The sequence below is a fragment of the Pteronotus mesoamericanus genome, unplaced genomic scaffold (genome assembly GCF_021234165.1).
Source record: "Pteronotus mesoamericanus isolate MK-2021 breed Mesoamerican mustached bat unplaced genomic scaffold, CSHL_Meso_final contig_246, whole genome shotgun sequence".
Lineage (NCBI taxonomy): Eukaryota > Metazoa > Chordata > Mammalia > Chiroptera > Mormoopidae > Pteronotus > Pteronotus mesoamericanus.
In genome coordinates, this window is record NW_026555104.1 from 13,046,875 (window position 1) to 13,065,487 (window position 18,613).

General features: G+C 54.9%; 3 protein-coding genes across 3 annotated transcripts in view; all 3 read right to left on the reverse strand.

Annotated features, from left to right (window-relative positions):
- Window positions 1-539: 539 nt before the first annotated feature.
- SCARF1 (scavenger receptor class F member 1) lies at window positions 540-10,605 on the reverse strand. The gene is made up of 11 exons (XM_054573309.1): window positions 10,454-10,605; window positions 10,076-10,137; window positions 9,754-9,855; window positions 8,310-8,835; window positions 6,763-6,981; window positions 6,249-6,377; window positions 5,354-5,457; window positions 4,762-4,882; window positions 3,491-3,612; window positions 3,263-3,409; window positions 540-2,634 (listed from the first exon to the last, which is right to left on the reverse strand). The coding sequence occupies exons 1-11, from the start codon at window positions 10,552-10,554 to the stop codon at window positions 1,775-1,777; spliced, it is 2,493 nt and encodes an 830-aa protein (XP_054429284.1). The 5' UTR covers window positions 10,555-10,605; the 3' UTR covers window positions 540-1,774.
- A 410-nt stretch (window positions 10,606-11,015) lies between these two features.
- On the reverse strand, window positions 11,016-14,726 carry RILP (Rab interacting lysosomal protein). Its single transcript, XM_054573311.1, has 8 exons — window positions 14,472-14,726; window positions 14,304-14,397; window positions 14,080-14,186; window positions 13,793-13,996; window positions 13,303-13,448; window positions 12,850-12,972; window positions 11,818-11,901; window positions 11,016-11,521 (listed from the first exon to the last, which is right to left on the reverse strand). Exons 1-8 carry the CDS (start codon window positions 14,697-14,699, stop codon window positions 11,392-11,394), a joined length of 1,116 nt encoding a protein of 371 aa, XP_054429286.1. The 5' UTR covers window positions 14,700-14,726; the 3' UTR covers window positions 11,016-11,391.
- Window positions 14,727-15,455: 729 nt separating this feature from the next.
- PRPF8 (pre-mRNA processing factor 8) overlaps window positions 15,456-18,613 on the reverse strand; it is a 31,210-nt gene continuing 28,052 nt past the window's right edge. Inside the window, exons 38-43 of the mRNA XM_054573312.1 lie at window positions 18,198-18,437; window positions 17,959-18,100; window positions 16,513-16,653; window positions 16,239-16,378; window positions 15,931-16,133; window positions 15,456-15,783 (exon numbers count right to left, since the gene is read on the reverse strand). Of these exons, the coding sequence (XP_054429287.1) occupies window positions 15,629-15,783; window positions 15,931-16,133; window positions 16,239-16,378; window positions 16,513-16,653; window positions 17,959-18,100; window positions 18,198-18,437 (1,021 nt within the window). The 3' untranslated portion in view covers window positions 15,456-15,628. The remainder of the gene's footprint in view (window positions 15,784-15,930; window positions 16,134-16,238; window positions 16,379-16,512; window positions 16,654-17,958; window positions 18,101-18,197; window positions 18,438-18,613) is intronic.

Here is an 18,613-nt window from a genome sequence, read left to right on the forward strand (position 1 = left end):
AACACCAGCCTGGTCAATGTGGATGGAGATGCACTCGCGCACGGCTGCGGGGCAGCAGGCGCAGGCGACAGGCGTAGACACAGGGTCCCAGCTACTGTCCCCAACAAGCTAGGAGTCAAGTAAGTGATGCACTGGAACTTCAGGGTTAAATGATACTATTTTTTCTTTAAAAAGCAAAAAAAAAATTTTTATCTGATCAAAGATTTTTGTCTAAAGTTTTAACTTTCCCTAAAACTATAGTTCTCAATAAAAGTGACTCTATCAATGAAAAAAAGTTTTGACCTGTTACTACTTTATTTTTATCGCCCTAAAATAATGAGATACCATTTTGAACTTACCAAATTGGGTGTGAAGAAACAGATACCTCCATAATTTGTGAGAACACAAAAACCATACTTTTCTGGAAGGCAATTTGGAATAAGTCTGCAAATGTTTAATGTTCTCACTCCATTACCCAGCAATTCTACTCCCAGGAATCTCTTCTACAGAAAACCTTGCACGAACATAAAAAAGTAATATGGACAAAGTTGTACACGGCATCATTTATTGTATCAAAACAATTAGAAACAGCCTAAATCCCCGTAAGTAGGGGATGGTTTAAATAACCTGTGTTATTTCCACATGATGGAATCTCATGTAGCCATTTTTTGTAAAAAGAGGTAGCTTTATATTTACTGACACCAAAAGATAATCCAGGATGCATTGTTAAGTAAAAGAGCAAATTGCAGAAGAGTATGCTCTTTTGTTTTCATGTGCACAGAAAAACTTCTGAAAGTATCTAAACTGTTCATGAGATCCTCTGAGCACTGAGATAGGAGGGGAAGCCACTCTTTTATTTCCTGACTAGTTAACACAAGTGTGTATCGAAAGGATTCGGAATAAGACCAAAAGGCATTCGATGAAAAGTAAAGCTGCCTCTCCCTGGTCCCCTAGACTCCTCTGGAGAGAAGGGAAACCTCATTTTTACTTCATACATGTCTGTGATGTTAGTCCTATTTATTTTTAACAAAGAGTATTGCTTTTTAAAAAAGAATTAATGATAAAAGTAAAAAGAATGTTCACTTTGTAAAAAATCAGCAAATTATACAGAAGTTTAAAAAGAAAATAAATATCAATCTCATCTGAGAGAAAAATGTGATTTGATGTCTTTCCTCTGAAACTTTATGGACATACAGCCTTTTAAAAGTTTGTAAATCCATCCACAAAATATACACAAAAGGGAGAATTCTAAACATGTATCCTGATGCAAAAAGAAATGTAATTTATAAAAAGAAAACTTAGGTGTATACTTAACAGTATAGCATGAATATTCTCCCATGTCTCCCATATTGCATATTCTTGCACAACATAATTTTTCATGGTTGTTTAGGAACCTATCATAAAAAAATATTTCTTTAACCAATCTTTTATCGTCAAATATTTAGGTTGTTTCCCATTTCAGAAAAATATTTTGCAAATGAAGGAAAGAATAGCCTTTTGGGGTAAACAGAGTCCAGGACAACAGAGAGAAAGTCCCTGCAGCCGTCGCGTTCCCCTCCCTGACCCCATCCCATGGGATCTCTGCCCAGGCTCCCCAGACCGTCCCCGGAGCACTGCCAGGGCCCAGAGCCAACTGGCCTCTCCCTCGGACATTTCCCCATAGAGGGGCAGAGGTCCTCGTAGGTCTTTCCTGGCCCTGGGACCTTTTTTCAGCACAAAACACAATCAGAGGCAAGGGCAGTTGGGATGCCTACTCCTGCATCCCTAGTTTCCCCGCTCCCCAAATTCATGGTCCTCAGGGCTCTGGTGGCCCAGAGATGGGGGCGACATTCTCATACTGGGGCTCCTCCTGCCCTTCCTCACCAGCCAGCTTCTGGGGCTCCTGTTCTGGGGAGCCACCCTCAGGGGCCGGCTCCTGGACCCTCCCTGAGCTCTTGATGCCATCCCTCTTTCCCCGGGCTGCTTCCTCTGGCCCGGTTCCTGCAGACTCCACGGCCCCGGTGAGCTCCTCATTTGGGGTTGAGCCAGCGCTCTGACTAGCAGAGCCAGAGGCCAGCCTGGGGCTGCCCTTGTTCCGACTCAGTGCCCGATGTGGAAGCTTGGGGATGGCACTCTTGACCTTGGGCTCTGCTTGGCCTTTCTGGAAGCTACCAAAACGGCGGAGGACAGACCGGACCGGGCCCTCCGATTCCCGGGGTGTCCCTGCCAGCATGTAGATTGTGGTTACGGAGTCTGAGCTCTCCTGGACACTGTTTTCAATGGCTTCCACACGCTCAGCCACTGTCCGGCCACCAAGTGGAAGCCGGCGGTGGCCAGTGGCTGAATCCCTGGGGCTGGCTGCCTCAGGAGAGGCTTTATCCCTTTCTGCTTGCTCAGGGCCTGTGGACCCCTCAGCCTCCTGGCTTTCAGGAGCCGGCTGGGCCCCCCGGGAGAGCCGCTTGGGCTTTCGGAGTGGGCTGGAGAGCTCCCCTGAGCTTTGGCGACTCTGCTGTGCAAACTTGGTGCCTTCAGCAAAGGAGACCGATGGTCGCTTGGCCCGTGCTAGGCTGGAAGTGCGTGGGATGGCGAATGGTGTGGAGGCATCCTCAGGGAGTGGGAAGGGACCTCCGACCAGGCTGGCCTCCGGCGACTCTGCTTGGGTCACAGGGACTATCCCTGGCAGAGGAGACAGAGGAGCTTGGCCAAAGCTGGGTTGGCCACCCCACCGCACCCTGCTTACCCAGGTCAGCTTCTTCTGGGAGGCCTCAAAAATGGGGCAGGGGAGAGGGCGAGGATGCGGAGAGCCAGGGGCAGGGCCTATTCAATAGACACTACTTCCGCACCTTCTTCTCCCCTCCCTACTTTGACCTAACGCCATGCTCTAACCAGCCATGTCCCTGTCAGCTCTGGGCCTTTGTGTCCGCTGTCCCCCCTTCCTGAGACACCATTCCCTTCTCTCCCTAACTCTCGCTTGGCTAACTCCTAATTCTGCTAGACTCAACTCCAGCATCACTAACACGGAGACATCTTCCCTGACCCCAATCTGCCCTGAAATGGCTGGATGATAGTCCTTCCTTGTATGTCCACCATCAAAGCACATATCACTTTGTCCTACGACTGTCTGATCACCGCCCACCAGACTAAAAGTTTGGTAAGGATGAGAATCTATCTCGTTTCCATTCTGTATACCACAACAGATGTTTGTACAATTTACAGAAGTAATACAACAAGGAGGATGGTTATTTCTGTAGGACAAAGGGATCAGAAGGATTTGAAGTAGACCCAAGGGCTGCAGGGGGGCTACCTTCTCGGGGTGGCACGCAGTAGGCAGGACCCTCGTCCTCCTCTCCAGACTCAGAATCAGAAGAGAAGGAGTCGTCCGAGGCCCAGCCGGCAGAGGGTGGCTCGATGAAGCTGTGGTTGAAGGGGATCTCCGGGTCGTGGTGGGAGACTGCAGAGGGCTCCGGGTCAGGCGCAGAGCCTGATGGGAAGCCTTGCCCATTCCAGCCCCCGACCCTCAGCGCCCGCCTACCTGTCACCCAGGGAAGCTTGTGGTTGCTGAGGGAACGGCAGGGCAGCGCAGAGCCCAGGCTGGTCAGTGCCCCCCAGACCTGGAGCTTCATCCTGGACACAGCAGCTCCATCTCTCGCCAGCCTGAGGAGGGTGGTCAGTGTGTAAGACCCCTGGCTGGGGTCGGCTGGCAGCAGGGGGAAAGGGCCAGGGCCGTCCTAGTCCCTCACTGAGCCCGAGATTTGGGCCCGCCACAAAGGGCGGCATGGCTCTAAAGTCAAGCGGACCTGGGGCAGAAACTCTGCTCAAACTTTTCCTCTTTCTGGGCCTCAGTTACCTCATCTGTAAAATGGGGACAACTACCATCTATCAAGAGCTTTTTTCAGGACCCCACACAGCACCAGGCACCAGGTGGGGTTCCCCAAAATGCAGTTCCGCTGTATCATGATCCCAGCTCACCTGGCTTCTGGAAGTGACACCACTTCCAGACAGCCTGCCCGTGGCCCCTCCCAGACACTGGAAGTGACTGCTTCACTCCCTGTCGTTCCTCCAACAGCCTTTGCACATGTCCTGGTCCTCACGGGAGGGTCTCCTGGCCCACCCCAGGCTCTACGCCCCAGGGGACAGACTACTAGGTCAGCACAGAAGATGACATACTGCAGGGTTAGTGCACGAACTGTAGGAGAGCGCCGGACAAAGAGTCCGGAAAACAGGACCCAAGCTTCCTGTGTGCCAGTGATTGGCCAAGTCACCTTATCAGTGTCCTCCATCCTCTGCTAATCCTCCTGCCCTCACGTTCCCTGCTCCAAACCTCCGTGCTGCTGGGAATCTCCAAGCAGCAGAGAAGTGCGATGAGATTTTATAAGGAAACAAAGCTCTTCCCGGAGCCACGGTCTGCAGCAGGCTGCACGGCCAAACCCTTCCTCTTCTTTTCTGGGAAAGCCACATTCTCGGCTAGGCCACTGCTCCGACTTTTATGTCACTCTCCCTTTTGCGGGGGGGTGAGGCCTGGTCTTTTCCACACCCTGCCCAGAGCTGCCTGCTGCTTTCGCCTTTGCACCCTCCTCCCTTGGCCCCTGTTAGTTAGTAAACCCTCAGCCTCGCGCCATGGGTTTGAGTTACACCAGCCTGGTAACCCTGCCCGTGTGACTCCCCTCGAAGGCATCTGAGGAGGGCAAGCGGCTGACCTGACGTCTCTGGGCCACGGCCACGGCCATCTACCCCGTCAATCCTGACTCAAGTGTGTGATAAGGCCAGCCCTTCCCCGCCCGGAAAAGGAAAGCCAGCATTCACCTGTCCTTGGGGTCCAGGCGGGCGGCCCAGCAGCAGAAGGCACAGCAGGCGACGCCCAGGAGGAGCAGCAGCAGAGGCACAAGGATGCCGGCAATGAGGGCAGCATCCTGGCCGCGAGGCCCTGTTGGGGTAGGCACCTGTCAAACCTTCAGGGCCTTCCTGTCTCCCATGCATCTCATCTCTAGCTGAGCTGCCTCCTCCCCAGAGCCTCCCACCTGTGGGTCCCTCTTCCGAAAGACACAGACTCCATTCAGCCTGGAGGCCGCCTCCTCCAGACAGCCACCCTGCTGGTCTGTTCCGTTCTGATGGTCCATGGTCTGTCCCACAAGCCCTTGCCCCTAGTTCTCATGACTGATGCACATCATAGTGTCCAGCCCCTACCTGCTCTCTTCCTCAGTGCTAGCCTGGTTTCTCAGAGAACAGAGGCTCTGTCACATCTTCAGGGGACCCCAAAGCATCCCTATAGATTTCAGGCATAGGGAATGTCTCTGAAGAGGCCTCAGACTCCCTAGCAAAAAATGAGCTTCTGGAGCCCATGTAAAGGGCCAGTCTTTCCCTGATTACTATACCTACACTCTCCTTTCCACCTTACCGAGCTGGCAGGCCCCAGAGACAGGGTGGCAGGGTCCCTCTGGGCATTCACAGGGGACGGAGCAGTTGTTTCCATGGAAGCCGGTTGGGCATGAAGCGTTGCAGCTGTCGGGTGACAAGGAGAGACAGGCTGAGGCTGGGTGAGGAGGGATAGAGGTGGGCGGGGGAAGGGGAAGGTAGATTTCTGGGCACCGCTCTCTGCCCCGCCATTCAGACTTCCCTGAATGGGGCCTGGGCAGGCTCCTCCCACCTCTGAGCCACACTCTCAGCACCCCTGGCAGTGCTGGGAGAATCCCTCAGCCCCTAAACCTGTCTTCCAGGGAGAGCACGCACAAGCTGTCCCTGGGCTCCCAGCGCCAGGTGTAACCCTCGGCCAGAGTCCACTTCTCAGAATCCTCATCCCTCGCCCACCCTGCTACACATGAACCAAGTGAGATGCCGATGGCGTGCAGAGACATCCTCGGGGGCTGCGAGTCTGAGCCAGGTCCGGCCCCACGCCTACCTCTTCGGGCCTTGGTCCTTTCCTATGAAACAAATAGGGTCTCTTCCACGTTATACTAGATCCTGTCCCACAGCTGGAAAGCCAGACACTGGAGACACTGACATGGATTAGGTTTTACCACCTTAAGACCTTAGGGAAACAACAGTGGGTCTTGGAGCTCTACCCCTAAATTCCTTCCCCATTGAGGTAGGGAGCCAGGTCTTTTACAGTGAGACTGACTCTGACCCACCTTTGGAAGATGCGGACCCCACAACAGGAAGGGTCACTTCGCAGTTACGAGGATGCCATGTGGGTATGTGGGAGGTGGAGAAGCCCAGGAAGGGAAGTTAAGGAAGCAGGTTGCACGGAGGCCTGACCTAGGCCCCTGCTTCTCTGCCAGGGCCTCAGTCCTCACCTGGGTCCCCAGTAGCCAGTGCTGCAGACACATTCCCCAGTCACAGCATCACAAGCCCCCTGAACACAGGTGGGGCAGGTCGAGCCACAGCCCTCCCCAAAGGTGCCACTTGGGCAGGCGTCTTCACACCTGAGGGGAGGCAAGACTTTGAACGGGGCCCTACCCATCTTCCCCGCTGCTTCTGGACTCAGGAACCCAACTGCGGGTCCTCAGCAGTGAAGCTCAGGGACAAATAGGACCGTGAAGGTGGGGCCAAACCCAACAGGCTACAGAGACTAGAATCCCTGGAAGGAGTGGAGGGCAGGAGACCTGAGCAGCAGGGAGCTGGAAGAGAACCCGGCCCAGGGCCTCATCAGCAGCCATCTCTCTCCCTTTAGTCTTCGCCAAGGGGCAGGCCCCCCCCAGAGGGCTGTGTGAATGTGTGTTTGGGGGAGGGGACCTATTCCAGAGGGAGCAGCTGGGCTGAGGATCCTGAAGGAAAGTGCACCCCACCCTGAGCAGCCTGGCCCCTTACCTGGGCCCCAGCCAGCCAGGGTCACAGCTCTGACAGTGTCCAGTATCTGGCTGACAGGCCTCCCCAAGCTGGCAGCGGGGGCACTGCTGCCCGCAGCTCTCACCAAAGGTGCCAGGTGGGCAGGGCTGGAGGCACTGGGTCCCGTTCCAGCCGGGTTCGCAGGACTCACAGCTGCCAACGTCTGCAGAGCACGGCTCATTCTGCTTGCAGTGGCCACAGCTGGGAAAAGTCGGTGGGAAACGCTCAGGGCAAATGGACGGAGTGCCCACCCAGGCCTCCAGGGGCGCTGGAGAGCACCCAGGTCCCTGCTAAGTCATTCAGGCAGATCTTAGCCTCAGCTCCCGGTGTTGTACTTACAAAGGGGCTGCACAAATGATCTCTACAGGCTCTAGTAGAATTCCAGCCCTCTCCTCCCAGTGCCCCATTCCGAGACTCATCCTTCCCTGGGCCCCTGGGTCCCAGGGTCACCGGGAGCTACCACCCCAATCCTTGCGTCCCTTCTGCCCAGCACCATTCTACCCATACTATCCCTGACAGGGGTGGGCCTCGGTAGTTTATCTCCTGTCCCATAACAAGAAAATTAATAAAAATAAAAGCATCTTAATGTCGGTTTCCACCACTATAATTTCAAGTTTATATTATCTTTGAAAATGTCCCCGAGTTTTAGTGAGATGTAATTGACATGCAGCACTGTGTAAGTTTAAGGTGGACAGCACAATTACTTCACTTGCATGTACTGTGAAATGACTGCCACAAAAAGTTTAGTTAATAGCCACTACCTCTTATAGAGACAAAAAAAAAAAAAAAAGAAAGAAAGAAAATTTTTTTTCCTTGTGATGAGAACTCTTAGGATTTACTCTCTTAGCAAGTTCTCCAATTAGGTTCATATTATCTTAATTTCTCATTGATCCTTAACAGTTTCTAGAAGTTTATCCCTCAGATACTTAATTATCTGGAATCATATGCTTTGATTAGACTCATTAGTGGGGGAGGAGGGGAGTTCCTAAAATTAGTGTAGCATTTCCCGCCCAGCAATAAAAAAAAAGGGGGGAGAGAGAGACTAGAAAACATTACAGTACATTGCACGTTATTTATTCACATATTATCGCATACTATATATGTAGTAAAGATAAGTTCAGCTGTGTTTGTATATATACGGGTGTATGTGTTAGGTGGGACGTAAAACGCATTATTGTGAATGGAGCTGGTCAAAGTTTGAAAGTCACTTCGTCTCAACGGGACCTTGCAATCACTTTGGCACGTGACTCATTCTTTATCTAAGTATGGCTTGCTATACTAGCATTTTGTTGTTATTGTTTAACAGTAACTGGATGAAAAGGGTGTGGGAAACCGAACCTCGGGGCATTGAGGGTCTTTTAATACCCTTTCATCCTGCCCTAGTAGATTTTTATGGAGAGCTCCCCGCAGCTTTCTCCCTCCTGCTCTTAACACTCCCTCCACCTCTTTCTTCCGTTTGCAACCTCTACCTGCTTCCCCCCCGCCCCCAGCGCCCCGCCCGGGTGCCCCCGCCCGCTGGCCCCGCTTACCGGTGGCTACACTGCGTCCCGTAGCGGCCTGCCGGGCAGGGCAGCTCGCAGCGAGCGCCGCGGAAGCCGGGCGGGCAGGCGCACTGGCCGGAGGCGGGGCTGCAGTGGCCGCGCACGCACTCGCACTGCTGCTGGCAGTCGCGGCCCCACCAGCCCTGCCGGCAGGCACAGCGGCCCGATTCCTGCGCGCAAGGGGAGCCATTGCAATTGCAGCGGAAGCTGCAGCGGCGGCCCCACCAGCCCGCCTCGCACAGGCAGGAGCCCGTGTTTTGGTCACAGCGCGCCGCCACTTTGTTGCATTGGCACCGGTGTTGGCACTTGGTCGACCACCAGCCGGGCTCGCAGGAGCAGGCGCCTGTCTTCGGGTCACAACGCCCCTGAGGGCTGCAAGAGCACTCGAACTCGCAGCGGCTGCCCCAGCGGTTGGCCTGGCAGCGGCACACGCCAGTATCAGGCTCACACTGGCCATGGGGGTAGCAGGGGCAGCTCTCACGGCAGTCGGGGCCCCAGTACTGGCCCGGGCAGCCTGCGGGGCAGGGAAGGGAGCAGGTGGGGAGAGACGAAAGGGGGTCAGTGGGCTCGGGCCTGGCACCGATGCAGACTCTGGGCCCCCTTGCACAACGAAGAGGGGCACCAGGCCCATCCTTCAAGAGCCAGGAACAGACCTTTGGAACATCTGGTATCATATCCTCTGGGAGCAAAGCTCACTTCCTGCCCCAGATTCTGAACTACAAAAGCCCTTAGCAGTGACCCAGCCTCCAAGATCCTGAGTGGGGAAAGGGGATTGCCCAGAGTCATACGGAAGAGAGAGTGTGTGTGTGTGTGTGTGTGTGTGTGTGTGTGTGTGTGTGTCTGGGGGCGGGGCGCTTCATTCATGCCCCCTCCTCCCTCTCACTGGGTTCCTCCCCTAGGCTGGAGATGCCCTCGGCCCAGGGCAGGCCTGGATGGATGCTGCCCATCAGGGTTGCTGGAGAAGCAGCCACATTTCCTCCCAGGTCTCCTCTCAACCTCGGTTCCTGATGGCTGCCCCCTGGCTACCCTGCCCACCAACCGCTTTCCCATGCCCTTCTTTTCTGCCAGAGAGGGCCGAGAGCCTGGCCACCACCCTCCTTCCACCCACCACACATGTATAGGTATGTGTGGGGGAGGCTGAGAATGCATCCATTCTGCAATTAACAGGAATCACCAGCAACTCCTCCGAGTTAAAAAGGAAGGTGAAGGGCCCAGAAATGAAACTGTGCGTAGGGCTTTATGGATAGAAGTAAAAGCCAGGTGACTCAGGGCATTACCCAGGAGTGTCACTTCCTGTCCCTGGGCTTCAATTTCCTTAGCTTGGAGAGGGTCTGGCTCTGCTGTTCTAAGACAACGGTCCTACCTGCGTTGCCTCCCTGCTTTCCCAGGTCTGCCCAGCAACTTCATCCCCCAGGCGAGACTCAGGACTCACGGGAGTTGCACTGGGCCCCGAAGAATCCAGGTCTGCATCGACAGAGGCCTGGCTTCACGCACACTTCGCCTTCCCGGCAGGCATCGGGCCCCTCACAGATGGCTGGAAAACACCCCACTCAAGTCAGAAAGACTGGGGCTTGACCAGGGGACGTTCTGCCCTCTCGCTGGCTCCTGGTTCCCTGCCCCCTCAACAGCTGTCCCCTCAGGGCTGGGTGTGTGTGTCACAGGGCTGGGTGTGTGTCACAGGGTGGACTGTAGCTCCTGGGCTCAGGAGGGGAAATAGGCCCTGTGGGGAGCGGGGGTTGGTCTCGGCTACTCACGAATGGTGCATTCTTGGTCTTTCTGTCTCCACCCTGGGCAGCACTGGAGCTCAGCAGAGGGGCTGTGGGGGCAGAGAGGGGTCAGCCAGCAGGCAGCCTGGTTTCAAAGGCGCTTCACTGTCTCTGGCTGAGATGGGGGAGCCTGCCTCAGCCCCACCAGGCAGGCCTAGCTGAGAGTCGCAGCCCCGCTGACCCCAACCCTGTCCCTCTCCTTCCCTGGCCTTGCCACCCGCTGTCCTGACTGCCCACACCCCACCCCCTGCTGATCCCAAGCCTCCTTTGCTTCAGCCCCATGACCGCTTCTCTCACTTCCTCCTCTCCGCCATGCCTCCGCCCCAGTTCAGCCACCACTCCACATCAGACTCCCGCAATACCCACCTGTTGGTCACGCAGACATGCCGCCCATTAGGGTCCAGCTCAGACCCCTGGGTCCTCGGAGTCCAGAGCAGTAGCAGCGGGAGCAGCAGCCGCAACCCCATGGTGGCCAGTGCCGTGAGAGGGCTGGAGTTAACCTGGCCCCCACAGCTGTCTACCCCTCCCTGTTTCCTCCCAAGGCTTTTCCTGAGGAAACCAGGCCGGAGGGGCGGGCTGCCATGAGGCACCTCCCTGAGAGGGTTGGGCACTAGGTGTTGGGAAGACTGGCGACACTAGAGAAATGGGAGGGAAAGGTGGGCCAGTGCCAAGTGCTGAGTTGGGGCTTAAGGGGCTGGTTTCAGTCTGGAGAGGGAAGGAAGATGAAGCTGTAAGCCATGGGGTATCGGGAGCAGGCAAGGGGGTGGGGTGAGGGGGGCAGCTACAATTTTCCATTAGGTCATATCCTCAGTGAGGCCCAAGCGGGGAGAAGCCTCCCCACCCAGTGACGACCAGGGAGACCCTGTGAGGAACCTCAGCCTGCCCTCACCCCTGCCCAAGCCGCGGGGAAGGGAGGGCAGACTAGTGACAGACAGACATGGAACAGTTTCCGGGTATCACGGGCAGTTACTTTATTGCATTAGTTTAGGCAATCTGCACAAATCACTGGGAGGTAGATAGTCAGTTCTCCATTTCATGGATGGGGAAACTGAGACTCACAGACGAAGCACTTTTATCTGACGACAGTCGCTGAGCTCAGAGATATAGGGGAGGAAGACAGGCCGAGCTCCAGCGATGCCCTGGGTCAGGCCAAGATTGGGAAAGAGCCTGGGAGAGCTGGGAAGGAGGGAGCCCTGTCCTCACTTGAGGTCACACATCCATCCACAGTCAGACTCCACAGTCCAGCCTCTGGGGCACCTGAGACCCCCAGACAAAGGTGTTCACTGAGGGTAGGGCAGGGCCGATCAGGAACTGCCCGTAAGTTCCACGTGGGGTTGCTGCGGGGTCTCTTCTTCTCCCCCTAGCTCGCCAGGAGCTGTGCTGCTGGTCTTGGTTTCGGGGGCCTCTGCTCCGCCCCTATAACACTGGCCAAAGCTAGGGGAAGAGCCGAGAGGTACTTTGAGCCTGGATGCCAGAGAGATCAAGGATAGGGGCTGAGGACAGGGGACAGTGAGAAACGGGGATATAGGAGGAAGAAAGGGCAGCGTGAAGTAGTGGGGAAGTGAAGGGGCCAGGGTCAGAGAAGCGCAGAAGGCGAGAGGCACGCTTGGAGCTCAGGACAGCGCGGGGGGGGGGGGCGTGGGGGGAGCAGGGAACGGGATGCCGAAAAGAACTGTCGCGGGGCCCGCTTCACCACCACCACCTTTGCCCTTCCTCTTCCCCCAACATACAAACTCTGTATCCTGGAATCAGTGGGCGGGGGGTGGTCTCCCTTTTGGCTGGAGAGCAGGACCCATGAGCCATCCTCATCGTCACTGAGGCAGAGGAAAGAGGAAAAAGAGGGTCATTTATCAAGGCCAAAAGGGGAAACGGGACTACAGCTATGGTCAGCCTTCTGTGAGGCCCCCAGGAGCAGGCAGGGGAGGACAGAATGACAACACGACCCCCAAGTCTGGAGAGGAGACACTGGGGAGATGAAGGATATCCTGAGACTTTTATTTTATAGCTTGATGGACAACAGGCCCCTGACAGGCTGTAGTTACAGACTTTTCATTTCTCGGGGGTTTTTTACGTACTAGATTACTGATTTATTATAAAAGGATATAACGGATATAAGTCAGGAATGGGCAGACGGAAGAGGTGCAGAGGGCAAAGTACGGGGAAAAGGCACGGGGCTTCCGTGCCCTCTTTGGGCCCGCCATTACTCCCGCATCTGCGTGTGTTCACCAACCCAGACGCTCTTTGAACCCAGTCCTTTTGGCTTTCTGTGGAGGTCCCACAGCCACAGTCTTACCCCTCTGAGAACAAACAGATACAGCTGGGACAGGGAACTGAAAAATGGATGTGGAGGAACAGCGTTAGCGGGGTTCTTCAGCAGGAGGCATAGCGAGGATGGCAAGTGCGATCCAGAGAGAAGGATGGCAGGCTCAGGACAGCAGGCCCGGGGGTGACGAGGCAGGCTCAGAGGCAGGCTCAGCGGCGCAGGCTACAGAACAGGCTCAGGACATAACCAGGCCAGGTTAGCAAGTTCAAACGCGACTAGAGTGGCATAGTCAGGGGGCAACCAGGCTGCGGTGATAGGCTCAGCCTGAGACAAAAGACTCAGAAAATAACCGGGTTGGGGTCAGCAAGCTAAATGCGGTAACCTGAGCGGTCTGTAGACTTAGGAGATGCCAGGCAGGGTTAGAGTATGACCAGGCTGGGTCATCAAGCCAGCACGAAGAGGGAGCGCTGGCTCAGTGGGAATGAAGGCCGGGACTTGCCTGCTCTCCACTTCCTCTGGGGTCCCTAGCATCTTGGCCTTGATCTTCTTCCGTTGCTTCCTGACAGCCACCTTCATGGCTTCCAGCAGAAGCCCAGGGACCCTATGGTCTGAGAGGAGCTCCCTACAGGGGAGGGGAAAGGGCAGGGGAAAAGTGACCGAGATGCCAACAGTAAGTCTCACACCAAAGTACCCTCTTTTGAAACACTGTGCCTTACTAACAGCCCTCAAACCTTAGCTTAGGTGTCACTGCTCCTCGTGACCCTTTGCACTGTCCACCCCCCTCACTGGATGAAGTCCCAGGAGGGCAGAGGCTGTGTGATTCATGACCTTCCAGTGTCCAGCACAGTGCCTGGCACATGTCACTGAGCCAAAGAATGAGGCAGGTGACCTGAGGCCCAGGAACAGGTGACTGCAGCCCCTCAGCTTCCCAGCTCCTGCCCAGCGTCCTCACCGCTGGAAGTAGGCCAACTCCTCCTTCAGCAGAAAAACATTGGCTTTGAGCTCATTCCGCTCCTGAAGGATCTGCTCAAGCTCCTCTCGACTGAAGCCACACTGCCCTATGTTAGACGGTTGCTGTGGCTGCTGGGCGGCATCCTCCTGCGAAGGGCAGGCTTGGTCTGAGGGCGGCCTTGGTTGGCACTTCTCTGCCCCTGGGTCGTCACAGGAATGCTAGAGGGAGTGACTGGCAGGGAGACTCGGGAAACAAGGGCGCTACAACAGGTGACAGGGTGCTCTAGACCAGAGTGGGACAGAGGCTGGCTTGGGGGGGCATACTTGTATGCCACCTTCCAACTTCCCACTGGGCCTGCTACGCAGCACAGCAAACCTTTCCCGAGTGCCCACCAAGTGCCAGATGCTGTCAGTACTAGGAAGGGTCCCTGACCTTAGCGGGCACTGACCGGGTCCTGAGGGGTCCCCGGGACTCCTGCTTCGGCGCTCACCTGCTCGGGCACCTGCCTCTGCTCACACCCAGGACCCCCGGCCTGTTCTCGTGCCTGCTGCTGAGCCATCTCCACGGCCCCTCGACGCTGCAGCTCCCGCTCGCTCTCGCGGTCCCGTGCAGCGCGCAGCTGGGTTTGCACCGCGGCCAGCTTGTGCCGCAACTCCTCATTCACCAGCAGGAGGCGCTGCAGCTGCTCCTGCAACTAGGGACGGAGCAAAGGGTAGGGCTGGTGGGCGCGGCGCCGAGGGAGCTCGGCCCCACGCCCCTGCCTCTCTGCGCCCTCACCGCCTCCGTCTCTTGGCTGCGCTGCAGCAAGTCACGGTTGTGCGCCCGCAGTTCATCCCGCTGTCGATCGGTCACTTCCTTGAGCTGCCGCAGCAGAGCCCGCTCCTCTGAGAAAGGGGTGGTCTTGGCAGCGGCTCGCGGGAGGTAGGCTCCGAGCCTCCCAGACACCCCCACCCCCACCCCCACCCCCACCCCCACCCCACCGCCTGCCAAGCCACACTCACCCTGTGGACCGCAGCGCAACTCTCTGCGGAGGTGCTCGTTCTCCTTGCGCAGCTGCTGCAGCTCCAGTTCGGCCTGCAGCGCCGACACCTGCAGCTGGGGAGGCCGAGCTCTCAGGGTTAGGACCCGGCCAGCCCCACGGGTGGCGAAGAGAGCGGGCAGTGACTCACCGAGTCGGGGGCGGGCCCGACTGCAGCCTTTTCTAGGAGTTCCAGCGCCCGCACCACGAGAGGCACGAGCCCGGCCACAGCCTCCGGCCCGAAGCGGCGCGCTAGATCCTTCAGCTCAGTGCTCAGGGCCCCGGCTAGATGGTACACAAGCTCCGCGGCCGTCTCCACCCCCGTGGCCCCTCGAGGCCCCCAGCCATGCTCCCCAGGCGCCGCCCTCCTGGGCTCCATGCACCCCGGAGGCCAAGGGCTGCCAGTCCCCCCCAACTCTAACTGGTGCACGGAAAAGCCAAGCAGTTCCCGCCCAGGAAGCAGTTTAGGTCAGTAGAGGGTAGGGTAGAAGCGACAGGGGAGGAGCGAGTAAGGAAAACAAAACAGCGTGGGTGGAGACAGCGCCCCGGGTCCCCGGGCCGTCCAGTTCAAGTCCCCAAGGTCACAGGAAGCTGCACAGCTAACCTCCAGCCAGGCGTCCAAAAGCTGAGGCTCAGGGCTGGTAAGCGGTCACTTTTGTCAAGCCCTCCCCGGTGCCCAACCCAGGCTCCACCCCCATGTCGGGAGTCATGGGGCCCCACTGGGCTGCCAAACCCATGAGCAAGAGGTGAGAAGTCCAGGGCAGTCACTGGCCTCAGCCGGAGGCAGCCAACTGTCCAGCCCTGTGCCTATTTCTCTGTCAGGAGTGACACAAAGCTTAAGGGGCTAGGCTGGGCACCACAGCTGCAGAGAGCAAGCCACAAGCTTCTAGGCTCAGGAAATGGCAGCAAGGAGTGACGATCTGCAAGTATTTTGGAGTGAAATGAGCAAATGTGGTCAAGTAGTAAAAGTGTAAAAGCCCCCCACCCCCAGCATCAGTTCCCCAAGTCTAGGGGATATTTAGCCCCACAGCCCCTCATAGGGGCCCTCCTTTCCCCTCAAGGCAGAGCCCAGCCTCCTGGCAATCCTACACCCAGAATTTGAGCTGGTGGGGGGGACGACTTCACAACTCCAATTTATACAAAATTTATTATACTCTGTTCAGGATTACAAGCCACCAGGTCCACAATACAAGGAGGACAAAATACAGGAAAAAGGGGCCAAGCTGCTGAATGTCAACAGCTTGTCTGTGGGGGTAAGAGTCTCCAGAGCCTTTGGGGAGTCTGAAGCAGGAGGAGGATGGCAAACAACTAGGCGTAGAGGTCCTCTCGGTCCGCGGAGTAGACCTCACCCTCCTGCAGGAGGGCAAAGTTGAGGAAGTGGGAGGGCCTGTGCACCTCATGGTAGAACTCCTTGGGGTTTGCCAGCTGTAGCTCATACTTCATGTTGGGATCATGCCGTACACCTTGGGGTAGATGAAAACGTCCAATGTTAACGAGGTCTGCCCGCCTCACCCCACTGGGGCCCCTGGCCCATCTCCAAAACAGTCAGGCCCTGAGCGTTAAGGATGATGGCCTAACCCCATCCCCACTTCCCTGTGCTCCCCACTTACCCATAAAGTTGTAGTTCCATGAGGACTGGGCAGGGACCATGAAAAAGCCAAGGAAGCGGTCTGACAGCAGCATCTGGACCCTCTCATAGTGCGAAGGGAGGTAGCCCTTGGGGTTGTTGCCCTTGTCTGTGTTCTGGCGGCCCCACTCGTAGCCACTGGGTGTCAGTTTGTAGGCTGTCAGCGTGCAGGAACCTGGCGTGAAGCTGAAAGAACGATGAGGGTAACGTCAGCGCTTAGGCCACCATCCTGGTCCCTGGCCTGCAATGTCAAATCCCACCACACTTCTTCCCAAGGGGGCTCCGGCCCACCTGCAGGTGATGATGATGGTTTTCTCGCCATCCCAGGACGGGTTGTCAGCCATGATCTTGGCATGGGTGGTGACATCCTGGGGTGATAGCTGGGGGGACTCATTGGGCTGAGTGTGGATCCAACCTAAGGGTTCCATCTCCTATAGTCAAGAGCAGTGAACAACTACTTAGAGCCCTATCTGCAGACAGGAATTCCACTGGTGAGAACAACAGGCCTGCCCTCCCTCCCCCACCCTGAGAGCAGAGAGCCCCTGTTCTCCCACACCCCCATTACCTTGAGGTACTCATGCTGGGGCAGCTGGCTAGGCAGGTGCACGGTCTGGTGGGTGCCCCACTGTGGTACCATTACGATGCAGCGGATCTCCTTCACCTGGGGGTTATCCGGGGGGCTCACCCCATACAGGTATCCTGCAATCTGTAGACAAGGGGGTCAAGAACCAAAACAATTCTTAGTATCAGCCTAGACTCTGGGCTGTTAGCCCTGTGTTTCCTTCCCTCCCCCAAGAACAAGGACAGACTTTCTCAAAATGTAGTCAGAATCTACCACATCAGAATCACCTGGGGTATTTGGTCACAACATTAAACATGGATCTCATCTCAGACTTGCCACATCAGAATCTCTTGGGTGGGGTCCAGGAATCTGCACTGCTCACATGCTCCGCAGTTGATTATTTTAGTATCCATAAACAAAAGAGCACACACGTGCACAGCTTACGAACATACCTTTAAAACCAACTCTAGGTGGTATTTTAAATTTAACATTGCCATTAACAAGGTAAGAGGACCTGTGTCCCGATTAACTCCCCCACAAAGGATATTAACAATCTTTTAAGGTTCACCAAACAGAGGCCATATGTGGAATTTTATAACACATGAATCCTCATGATTACTAGTAAAGATGAGCATTTTTTCATTATATTTGCCATCTGTAGTTCCTTTTCTGAACTACATTCATATTCTTTGTCCATTCTTCTACAGGTATCCTTTTTAAAAAAATCAACTTCTGACTATTCCCTATTCCAAATCCTAATCCATTATGTCTAGATTTATGTAAACATTTCCTTTCTGTTTTTAGTTTGTCTTTACCCCTTGTCACACACACGTTATTTAATTTTTAAAGAATGTTCACTTGAGGACATGTTTTTATTGATTTTAGAAAGAGGCACTGAGCAGTTGCATCCTCTAGGTGCCCTGACCAGGAATCAAGCCCACAACCTTCTCGGTGTTTGGGATGACACTCCAACCAGTTATTCATTGTGACTGTGGCTTTATGCTTTGTGTCTTCTTTAAGAAGTCTATCCCAAAACTAAGGTGGTATTTTCTTCCAATACTCTACAGTTTATTTAGTATTTTACACTCAGACCTTTACTCCACCTGGGTTTTATTTTTCTAAGTAGTGTGAGGTAGGGATCTAGATTGCCTTTTGTTAATTGTTTCAATATTATAAGGCATCCTTAATCCTACAGACTTGATATACCATATTTATTACATACACATGAATCTGTTTGACTATATGCTATTCTCTTAACTTCCATAAATTTATAATGTTTTGGTATCTGGTAGAGCCAAAACTGCCCTTGCTCCTTAGGCTATCCTTGTATGTTTACCTATCTATGAATCTTGAAAACAGCATCTCCAGTTCCAGAAAACTTAGGTGAGTTTTAGACACATAAAATGTTTGGGCACACCCTGTGACTATGGCCTAGCTGAGCACACTAACCTGGGCCCGAAGGTCCGATATGCAAATGAACTTCTTAAGCACATTCTTGGGAAGGATATAGGTGTAACCAGTCTCCTTGATGTCATCAGATGAAACATAGATGTGATTGGTCCTTAGGTGCAGGTTGGCAGCTGAGATGGCCCTAAAAACAGAAAGGGATGTGAGCACTTCTCAACCCAAGCACCTTAGGGAGCACCAGCAGGCCCTTCCATCCCTACCCCTCTCGCCCCTTACAGTACCTGACCCTCCATTCAGTTTTAGATGAAAAAGTCTGGGTCTCGTAGTTGCTGGTGGTGGAGGTGATGATCTCATCACCATGCTTGTTCACAGTACGCGTCTGTGTTGCAGTCAGCTGCGACTGTTCCTTGGTCTGCTTCTCAATCTCCGCTATCTGCTGCCGCTGCTGTGAGGGTGCTGAGATCTCCATTCCCAGGATGATGTCTCGAATTTCTGACTGTGTCAGGGATGCCACGTTCACACTGTGGGGACAATGGGTCATACCACAGTGATCCCTTCTCCTTGGTCACTTATGCCTCAATGGCAAGAATGTAACTTGGTGGTACAGGGGAGACCATGCTACCCTAGACAATCCTCGAGTGACACTTATAAAGGAAGTGTGAAGTGGAGATGTGCTAATACTGATAAGAATCGTCAC